The following is an 11,191-nucleotide window of genomic DNA, read 5'->3' as shown; positions in this document are numbered from 1 at the left end:
TATCTAAAGCCTATATTTTTATATCATTTTAATTCAACAGAATATGCAAAACCTTTCTAAGAGGTAATAAAATCAAATATTTACCCTTGTGATCTTGCTTTATGCTGTTTGTAATGGAAAACAAGGTTTGCAAATTCGTGCAGTGGATGCAATTTCTTCCTGAGCAGGATTTGAGGAATTGCCCTAAAGAGTTCCTTATCAGCCACAACAGTGTGATTTTTCTATTGTTGTCAATTCCTCAGCAGGGCATCCCTCCTCTTGCATTAACATCACCGCTACAGTTCTCTGTGTTTAAGCTATAGCGCTCATTTTGCATACCGTATTTTTCGCCCTATAGGACGCACTTTTTCCCCTCCAAAAATGAAGGGGAAATGTGTGTGCGTCCTATGGGGCAAATGCAGGCTTTCGCTGAAGCCTGGAGAGTGAGAGGGGTCGGTGCGCACCGACCCCTCTCGCTCTCCAGGCTTCAGGAAGCTATCCGCAAGCCTTGCAAGCGCCGCCACCCCGCTATTCCCGGACCTGGTCTGGAGGCTGGCGGGGGGGAGAAGCAAGCTTGCTTCTCCCCCTCGCCAGCCCCACAAGTTCGGGGACAGCGGGGCAAGCCGCTGCCCCACGGAGGCTAGAGAGGCTGTCCCTGAAGGCAGAAGAGGGAGACGGAGCACTCCGTCTCCCTCTTCTAGCTTGGGGATGGCTGCTCAAACCTGGGGGGGGGGGGATAAATTTTTTCCCCTTGATTTCCCCCCCAAAATACTAGGTGCGTCCTATGGGCCGGTGCGTCCTATAGGGCGAAAAATAGGGTATATACTTTCTATGTGCTGAAGATCAAAACTGAACTACAGCCCCAAGCTGAAAGTAAGTATACTTTTCCCATGTGACCCTTTAAAAAAACCACTTTAGATGCAGCAGCTGTGGGGGTCAACACCAGCAAGGACCTGCTGCAGCACCTGCAAGATTCCCTGCCCTTTCCAAGAGTCCAGAGGCATTGTGGGGGAATCATGATACTTTGCGGAATGCATGGCTGTCCTGTGCAAATGTTCTAAAAAGAAAGATAAATTGAAGCGTATGCAGGAGGTGAGCAAACCAGAGCAACAGCACGGCGGGGGCAGGACAGCGGAGCAAGCAAGGCAACTCGGTATCAGGCCCAGAGAAGTGAGGAAGCTACAGAGCCAAATTTATCCTGGCTTCTTGCCCATGCTAGAATTGTGGCGCTTTGGGCCAAAGTGGCAAGATCTGGCAAACTCCCAGTGTATTCACAACAGGCCTTTCTAATATAAGCTTATTTCACAAGGGAACTTAAATAAACCAAAGACCAGTCTTTTAGCATAGCTGCCTGCCTTGAAGAACTGTCAGGGTGGCCTATATGGACTACAAAATAGTCAAAAAACGAGTTTGCATAGGAATAACACAGTTCTGAAGAAACCCCACAACACCCCTGTGAGGTAGGCCAGGCTGAGAGGCCATGGTTCATAGCCAAGTGGGGATTGGAAGCCGCCTAGAGAGGTCAGGGTCAAGGGAGACACAGGGTGATAAACATTTATTCAGTCCATTTTTAAGCTGGGCTGGAGAAAACAAATACAGGCTAAGACTGACTCACCGATGGCTTTAAAAAAAGCTAAAAAAAAAAAAAGCTACAGCAATTCCCTAATATTAGATGCCGTTGCTGGGATGGAACGGGGATGCAGATGTCCTGTTTTCCCCTCTCGCTCAACAGAAGAAATCTGAAAATGGTTGTATCAGTTGTGAGGCCGTTGCTAGGAACTGTCTTACCACTTAGTTGTGAGGCATGTTCTTAGGTTGAAAGATGAGCCTGGGTTGAGAAGCCACTACAAAGATGCTGTCTGTGGGTCGGTGGCATCCGTGATGCGGGGATTCCAGCTGCTAATGTCATCCGAGGAAGACTGTCGGACAATGCGGAAGGCCTCGATGAACTCGTTGAAATCTATGTTTCCATCTTTGTTGAAATCGATGCTGTTGACCAGGTTCGTCACATCCTGGTCTGAGATCTCAATATTCATATGGGCACTGAACAATTTGAAGGTCTGGCGGAACTCGTCGTGAGAAATGAACCCTGAAGGTGGTGGAGGAAAAGCATTTTATTTGCTCAAATAGCGGGGGTAGCTCACCTGTGACCCTACAGGTGGGGATTGGACCCCAAGCCCCAGCCAGCATGGCCGATGGTGAAGGGATGCTTGGAGTCACAGTTTAGAAACATCCAGAAGACCATTGGTTCCCCCACCTCTGATTTGTAGCCTGCTGCATCTCTCAGACGCGTAGCAGATAATTCAAACTCACAAATTCTCATTATTCACAGCAGAACCCTCTATTTCCCTCCTACTGTTCTGGAACGGGAATTTCAGCATCCTGTTCGCCAGATGTCTCTGGGAACAAGCAGGAAGACAACAGACCCTCCCTCCTTGCCCTTAAACCATGGCTAGTAACTACAGGTAAATGTCCAAAGTCCTCTTAAAGCTGTCTCAAGTCCATGGCCGCCATCTTCTGGCAGATCTAAGAACATAATCTTGACTGCTGTCTCGCCCTCTCACAATTGAAACCCAGGCATTGTAACGGTTTGATGACAGCAAACTTCAGAAATGTTAGGAGAAACTGCACTCGCTGCCACCAGTCTTTCAATTCACCAATTGCAAAAGGACAGAACACGATTTACCAGCTATGTGTGTGCACATTATTTACGGGATATCTTTTTGTTGCTGCCGTTGGCTTCTGTTGTCTCGAGAGGCAAAGGAGTGCACCTCAAACCGCAGTGTATATGGAGGTCTCAGGTTGCCCAGGGAACTCATTGATGTGATCCAAAGGAAAGCAGAGCAATATGGGTGGTGCTGTGGTCTAAACCACTGAGCCTCCTGGGCTTGCCAATGAGAAGGTTGGCAGTTCGAATCCCCGCAATGGGGTGAGCTCCTGTTGCTCTGCCCCAGCTCCTGCAAACCTAGCAGTTCGAAAGCACGCCAGTGCAAGTAGATAAATAGGCACCACTGTGGTGGGAAGGTAAACGGCGTTTCCGTGCGCTGCTCTGGTTTCTGTCACGGTGTTCCGTTGCACCATAGGTGGTTTAGTAATGCTGGCCACATGACTTATAAAGATGTCAGTGGACAAACGCCAGCTCCCTCAGTCTAAAAGCGAGATGAGCGCTGCACCCCATAGTCGCCTTTGACTGGACTTAACCATCCAGGGGTCCTTTACCTTTACAGTGGTACCTCGGGTTACATATGCTTCAGGTTACATACGCTTCAGGTTACAGACTCCGCTAACCCAGAAATAGTGCTTCAGGTTAAGAACTTTGCTTCAGGATGAGAACAGAAATTGTGCTCCGGTGGCGCGGCAGCAGCAGGAGGCCCCATTAGCTAAAGTGGTGCTTCAGGTTAAGAACAGTTTCAGGTTAAGTACAGACCTCCGGAACGAATTAAGTACTTAACCCGAGGTACCACTGTACATTTGGTATCAGCTTTGCTGCAGAAGTTGCTGGAAGGAGGTGTGAAAGACCCCATACAACCATCTAAGGGACTCCCCCTCCGTTTCTTATGTAGTGCTCCACTCTGATTACTCCTTTCAGGGGGTTTTTAATGTAAAAAAGTGGGGCCTCTATTGCCCCTCCTATGTGATATTTATTCCTTTTTCAACACTGGGCTATCTAAAATTCTGAACTAAAAACAATAGGGAATTATTAATGCACTTACCTGAATGATCACTGTCTATAATATTGAAGAGAGTCTCCAGGTTGGATAAGTTTCGGTAAATGTTTTCCAGCAAACTTGATTGAATGCGCTGAAAAAAACAAGACTACGGCTTAACAATCTCACAGATAAACAAAACACAAAAATGGCTAGCCTGTTTTAATGTTTTATTGCTGTAAACAGCTTTGATTCCCCCCCCCCCATGGCATACCACTACATGAATATTCTTTTATAAATAAGAATAAGTCATTCAAAACACATCCACTGGCCATTTCATCAGAAACCTCCCTAATGAAAGATGTGCCTGACAACTTAGTTCCTGAATATTTAAGAATATTTGTGGTCATTCTGGCTCCGTTACCCCCTCCTGTCAAATTGCCACCCCCCAACCAACCAAACCTAGGAACAATATTATTTCCATAGGAGCTGGCGCTATCATTTATCACATCCCCTTAGTTCATTTGCTGCTACAGGAAACGTCGGAACAAGCTAAAGGGTGAAATCTCAGTTCCAGCCCATAACCACTGGAGGCAGCATTCCACTTCGGATTTACCAATGTACTACAAAGTCCATGTTACCTCTTGAGAGGCTGACCACTGCTCCGTCACAAGGTCTTTGAGCCACAAATTGTAATCCAGCATCCCGTCGACAGCGTTGGAAACAAGGTGTGGTCTCAGCATCCTCCAGGGCAGCCCTAGATTGAGAACGGACTCCACCACCTTTGCCCAGTCATTTAGTGTGATCATTCCTGTCCGGAAAGGGAAGCCACAAGGTGATTTCAGGACAATGGGCTGCCAAAATTGCCGTAGGCATGAACCTAGAAAGATTGCTTTTGTGTAACTGGAATTAGCTGACTGTGCAGAGTTACATTCCTGGTTTTGCCTCTGACCCCACCCACCAATATGCAGCCCTCCAGGAAAGGTTTGCTCACTAGGAAATGACTTCTAAAACTAAGCCATAGATCACTTCTTCAGCCTCCTTCTTCCCAAATCAGTTTGGGGGTAGTGAGAAGAGAGACACGAGGGAAAGAGTCTCTCCCACAAATACAGTGTGGATTATTTAGGACCATAGATCAGAAGCAGAAAGGGGGAAGGCAGCAACCATGCAGAAATAAAAAAGTGAACTCCAAAAGTGCAGAGAATAAAGTTTAATCCATAAGAAACACTTAGAACTTCACTCCTCTGCCCTCCTTTATTTCCCTTAATGGCTCATCACCTTTTCTTTTTCCCCTCTTTCAATGGCCCATCTCTCCGGCGATCTCCTGAACACAATAAGCTGCTCTCTCTTACCTTTTAAAGGTAAAGGTAAAGGTACCCCTGCCCGTACAGGCAGGTCATGTCTGACTCTAGGGTTGTGCGCCCATCTCACTTAAGAGACCGGGGGCCAGCGCTGTCCGGAGACACTTCCGGGTCACGTGGCCAGCGTGACGAAGCTGCTCTGGCGAGCCAGCACCAGCGCAGCACACGGAAATGCCATTTACCTTCCCGCTAGAAAGCGGTACCTATTTATCTACTTGCACTTAGGAGTGCTTTCAAACTGCTAGGTGGGCAGGAGCTGGGACCGAAAGATGGGAGCTCACCCCGCCGCGGGGATTCGAACCGCCGACCATGCGATCGGCAAGCCCTAGGCACTGAGGTTTTACCCACAGCACCACCCGCGTCCCTGTCTTACCTTTTAACACACACTAAATCTGTCTGGCACCGAGTAAGACTCCAAGAATTGATTAAATTCTCACCCCTACTGGACCCAGGAATTTAGTGCTGTGGGGGGTGTTTGGCACCCCAAAACTCATAACAGTATGGTGTAGATGTGGCAGAATGCTCATCTGGAAGCACCCAGATAGGGCAGTCAGTGTGGGAATGGCAGACAGAAGTGCACACCTGGCTGTGTCATAGCCAAGCATGGAGGCCTTCCCATCCCTTTCCTGATTTACCTGTGGCGCCCCTGCTACTGTTTCACTACCAATGGTCGACGTATCCTGGGTTCACAAACACAGCAAAATTCATTGTCTGCACATGCAGAATTGCCAATGGTTCGCAGAGCCTGCGATGACAAGTTCAGTTTTGGGGGGAGCATTTCTCTTGCAGAGCATCCGTAGGACAAACCTCATTTTCTTATATCCAGCAGGGAGCTTGCACTGCCAGAAAACTCTTTTTGTCAGGTACTTACATTCCTTATAAATAAATTCCTTATATTCCTTCTAAATACCCTTATATATTAGGTGTTTACCCTTCACCTTACCTGAATCCTGATCACATTGCCTGAAGGCGGAGGCGAGCTCTGACCTGTGAGCAAACAATTGCTCCCTTAAAACCTGGTACGCTGATTCTTCCACCCGGCTGATCCTGAGGGGATTAGATAAGCATTTCTGCCATGTAACATCATACATGAGGGATACAACACACACACACACACACACACACACACACACACACACACACACACGTCTCTGCCCCATCTGAGAAACAGAGAGCCCTTCTGGGCTTTGGGTGAAAGGACCACAGAAAGGAAATAATACCTAATTTATGACCTTTTAAATATTGTTTTGATATTTCCTTTATACTAAAATGACTTTAAAAAGGTAAAGGTAAAGATACCCCTGACTGTTAGTCCAGTCGCGGACGACTCTGGGGTTGCGCGCTCATCTCTCTCTATAGGCCGAGGGAGCCAGCGTTTGTCCGCAGACAGCTTCTGGGTCATGTAGCCAGCATGACTAAGCCGCTTCTGGTAAACCAGAGCAGTGCACGGAAACGCTGTTTACCACCCCACCGGAGCAGTACCTATTTATCTACTTGCACTTGACATGCTTTCAAACTGCTAGGTGGGCAGGAGCAGGGACCGAGCAACGGGAGCTCACCCCGTCACAGGGATTCGAACTGCCGACCTTCTGATCGGCAAGCCCTAGGCTCTGTGGTTTAGACCACAGAGCGATCTTACATTACATGAATAGATATGTAACTTAAGTTAAATAGTGGTCAGTGAGATGAGCAATGTAGTTATATGGCAGAAGATGAACTGAACTGCAGATGAATGGAAACAACAGAAACTAACAAGTACAGATGGGAACAGAAATTTATGCATTCTTAACTGGATCGCAAACCTGCATAGGGTTTTGTCTAAATCAGGGCATGGGGAAGTTTTGGTCCTCCAGTTGTTGTTGAACAACGCCCATTATCCCTTGACCATGCTTGCTAGGGCTGATGGGAGTTGTAGTTCAGCAACACATGGAGGGCCTACTTCGCCACACCTGGTATAAGTCACTATCACCCACTAGTTGGGTCTGCCCAGTTAGGAGTGACCCATGACAGGGCCTTGTCAGTGGTGGCTCCCCTGTTGTGGAATGCCCTCCCCTGCTGGTGAGTGGCTCCTCTCTCTATCAGTATTAACTTTCAGGAGGAAACCGAAAGTACCATACAAAGGACTGCTTCCTCCAATGGCCTAACTGATGGGGAGGGGAAGAGATGAAGAGAAAGAGGGAGATGCTTGCCTTTGAGTCATTGTCAGTTTATGTGCATCCTTGCTGGCTTGATACTGGATGATGTGAGGGATCAGGTCAGGCCCCAGTTTGAGGTAGGCACCCCTGTTACTGCCAACTGCATAGTAGTTTGAAGCGGAAAATACAGTGATTACCTAAGCAAGTAAACAGAAACAAACCGGCAATTTCAAATCGTTAAGAAGCGCATATTACTTTACGGTCAGCTCCCTTCTCCCCCCAGCTATACAGTCTCACCATAAATATGCCCTATAGATTTGCAAAAGCATTTCCACACACTTTCTTCCCCTTGAAAGCTGCATTTACCATGCGATAAAACTCACATTGCAAAACTGAGAATAAAATCCTCTGGGAGGCTCTTCCTTGCCTAAGATCCCAGAAACTCTTCCATTTAAACCTATGGTGGAACCTCGGTTTTTGAGCGTCTCGGAAGCCGAACAATTCAGAACCCGAATGCCAAAAACCCAGAAATCATTGCTTCCATTTTTGAATGAGCCTTGGCTTCCGATGTGCGTTTCTCATTTTCCCCCATTGACTTTGCAGCCAGCCCCTTGATCCTCAGTTTTCGAACGTTTTGGAAGTCGAACGGGTCTTCTGGAACGGATTACGTTCGAAAACCGAGGTTCCACTGTGTTATCATTAAATGCCGCATTCTCCTTTTGTCCAATAGCAGGATTTCCCATTCATATTAATTTTTCTACCTCCATTTTCTGCCAGATATTAAATTAGACCTATGCATATGCCAAATATCCATTAAACGCTTCTTCCGGTCAGTCACATTGCCGCTGCTTACTGTGGAGGCAGACAGGAAGGGGAGGAGAGCCCGCAAGCTTGGCACAGTGCAAACACACTGGCAGAGCCAATCTGGTGCCCCTGCCAGTTCATTTGCACTACTCCACCCTCCACACCACCTCTCATTTCCCCCTATAACTCCCACTAATGCAACTGGGCTGGAAGTAATGTGAATATGCGACTGAGGACTCCTGCAAGATGCATACATGCTCCCTTCACCCTGCATGATGAAGTGCAATCAGAAAATACCGTATTTTTCACTCCATAAGACACACTTTTTTCCCTCCTAAAAAGTAAGGGGAAATGTGTGTGCGTCTTATGGAGCGAATGCAGGCGGGAGGCTCTGCTCAGCACTCCCTTTAAAGAGCCACGTGGAGCGTGTGTGCCCTTCTTGGGGGCTTTTTCCCGAGGAGGGAGAAGGGCAGCCTGTCAGTCCCTTCTCCCTTCTAGGGGAAAAGCCCCCAAGAGCCGCACACACGCTCCATGGGGTTCTTTAAAGGGAGTGCTGAGCAGAGCCTGTATGCATCCCAGGCTCTGCTCAGCGCTCCCTTTCACGAGCCGCGTGGAGCATGTGTGCGGCTCTTGCAGGCTTTTCCCCGTGGAGGGCTGCCCTTCTCCCTCCTCAGGGAAAAGCCCCCAAGAGCTGAACACACGTTCCGCGTGCTCTTTAAAGGGAGCATGGCTCTTGGGGGCTTTCCCGCAAGGTGGGAGAAGGGCAGCCCGTCAGTCCCTTCTCCCATCTCACGGAAAAGCCCCCAAGAGCCACACACACGCTAGGCGTGACACTTTAAAGAGCGCGTGGCTCTTGCTGGCTTTTCCAGGAGGTGGGGGAAGGGACAGAGGGCAGCCCCATAGAGGGCAGCCCCTCCCGGAAAAGCCCCCAAGAGCCTCACTCCCTTTAAAGAGCTGCGCAGAGCATGTGTGCGGGCTTTTCCCCGAGGAGGGAGAAGGGCAGCCCGTCAGGAAAAAGCCTGCAAGCGCCGCACACATGCTCCACGCGGCTTGTGAAAGGGAGCGCTGAGCAGAGCCTGGGATGCATACAGGCTCTGCTCAGCGCTCCCTTTAAAGAATTTTTTTTTTCTTGCATTCCCCCTCTAAAAACTAAATCTTATGGTCTTATGTCTTAAATCTTATGTCTTATGGTCAGGTGCGTCTTATGGAGTGAAAAATACTGTATATCAAGACATATCCTCCCACTCCCAGCCTTGATCGATGCTCCACTGAGCTACCTTTCGGTCGTGGCAGAACTCATAACCTTCCGGCTTGCACTCGTGGGAACGGATGATGAACTGCAGGTTGTACTTTTCCAAAATCTCCTTGGTCACATCGGGGCCAAAGTAGCAGCCCCCTCCTCGGTCCTGATTCACTCTGCAGCCATTTTGAGGAATGGGGTCGCTCCACAATATATCCGTCACCTGAAAATGGAGAGAGGGGGAGCTGAGTTGTTAAGCACCGCTTTGGCGCAGACACAGATCAGCAGCAGCTTTGGAAACCAGAGTGCTGATCTTCACGGAAAGAAAACTATATGAAAATGATGTATCGGTTGTACTTAACCCCAGCAGAACTAGCAAAAATGTATAAAACAAGTACCAATACATGCTGGAAATGCAAAGAAAAAGAGGGTACCTTTTATCATATGTGGTGGAACTGTAATGTAGTTTAAAAATTCTGGGAAATGATATAAAATGAAATGAAAAAAATTATTAGATTACGCAGAAATGGCTCTATTGACAGATAAACTGAGGAGTAATACTAAACAATCATTTATTCAAAAATGGGATGTGTTCAAGAGATATTTACAAAAATGTAACAGTGATATAACATGTACGGCAGCGTTCGAATGACCGTTGTGTAAAGTAAATATGAAGAAATAAGGGGAAATGGTACAACAGGTTGTAAGAAAGTATTAGAAAATATATTAAGAGTAAGGTAATAATTACAGTGGTACCTCGGGTTAAGAATTTAATTCGTTCTGGAGGTCCATTCTTAACCTGAGGTAGCACTTTAGCTAATGGGGCCTCCTGCTGCTGCTGTGCCGCCGCGGCCGTGGCGCGATTTCTGTTCTTATCCTGAAGTTCTTAACCCGAGGTACTATTTTTGGGTTAGCAGAGTCTGTAACCTGAAGCGTCTGTAACCTGAAGCGTTTGTAACCCAAGGTACCACTGTATAAGTACATTCAATATTACAAATGTTAATTACATTGGGAAACGATGGGAAGTCTATTTTATTTTACTTTATCTTAGTTTATTTAGAAAATATGTGGAAAGAGTAATTTAATATTTAACTGTAAATTTATGTAAGGTTATTTATTTTATTTTATTTGTATGTGTGGATTTAAGATACTGTATGATATCTATGAATTTCAATAAAGGATTAAAAAAACGAATCAAAATGTTTAAATTAACTTTTGTTAAAAAAAACAACAGAAGCTTTTTTTAGTAGGAATTATAGGTACCAAGATTCCAAAAGATCCATGTATGCTACAACAGCCATCCAGATGCTGCTAGCCCAGAGATGGAAGGAAGAGACAACCCCGACCAAAGAAGATTGGCAGATCAAGTTGATGGACTATGCCGAAATGGCAAAATTAACTGGGAGGCTCAGGAATCAAGACGACAAGAACAGGACTTCCGGGGTGGCGCCATCGGTAATGGCGGATTCCCTCTGATCTGGAGGGACTGGCTCCACGGGAAACGGGTCTGTTCCGCTACGGCGAAGCGGGGACCCTTTAAAAAATCACAGGCGGATGAAGCCTGTGACTATGGGACTCGGCAGGCACCCTTTGCGCCCCCCAATCTGTAAAGGAACCCAATTACGGGTTCCGGAGCGAAGAGGGGCAAGTGGCGCAGTGCTGAGAGTCAACTGCTTCTTCCGTGGAGCGAAGCCGCATAGCCGTCGCCGGAGAGCGCTACCTTTTTCCTGGGACAATTTGGCTACAAAAACAACTACCCATGAGTAGATCAAATTTGGACAATTGGACTTTAAACAACGACAAGTGAGTAGAACGGGAATTCGGACTGAGAAATTCTTTTTAAATTGGCACTGAAGCGGGAAGGTCTAAACAGGAAGTCAGCCTTCCATTTCTTGTAGATAGTTTAAAGCAAAGACATGGTAAACTAGAGTTCAAAAAATCATTCGTTAAGGATTAACTTTCATCATTTAAAAGTACTGAACCCCCTTTGGAAGCAGGAGAAGAGGGGGGATTTTTTCTGGATTG

At 47.1% G+C, this 11,191-nt stretch overlaps 1 protein-coding gene across 1 annotated transcript in view; it reads right to left on the bottom strand.

Annotated features, from left to right (window-relative positions):
- Positions 1-1,409: 1,409 nt before the first annotated feature.
- Positions 1,410-11,191, bottom strand: part of PPEF2 (protein phosphatase with EF-hand domain 2) — a 33,763-nt gene continuing 23,981 nt past the window's right edge. Inside the window, exons 12-17 of the mRNA XM_028744994.2 lie at positions 9,204-9,389; positions 7,177-7,319; positions 5,931-6,034; positions 4,268-4,437; positions 3,693-3,780; positions 1,410-2,068 (exon numbers count right to left, since the gene is read on the bottom strand). Coding sequence (XP_028600827.2) covers positions 1,824-2,068; positions 3,693-3,780; positions 4,268-4,437; positions 5,931-6,034; positions 7,177-7,319; positions 9,204-9,389 — 936 coding nt within the window. The 3' untranslated portion in view covers positions 1,410-1,823. The remainder of the gene's footprint in view (positions 2,069-3,692; positions 3,781-4,267; positions 4,438-5,930; positions 6,035-7,176; positions 7,320-9,203; positions 9,390-11,191) is intronic.

Source organism: Podarcis muralis, chromosome 9, assembly GCF_964188315.1.
Source record: "Podarcis muralis chromosome 9, rPodMur119.hap1.1, whole genome shotgun sequence".
Taxonomy (NCBI): domain Eukaryota; kingdom Metazoa; phylum Chordata; class Lepidosauria; order Squamata; family Lacertidae; genus Podarcis; species Podarcis muralis.
Note: the sequence above shows the minus strand (reverse complement) of the source record. Positions and strands in the feature narration are given on the sequence as shown.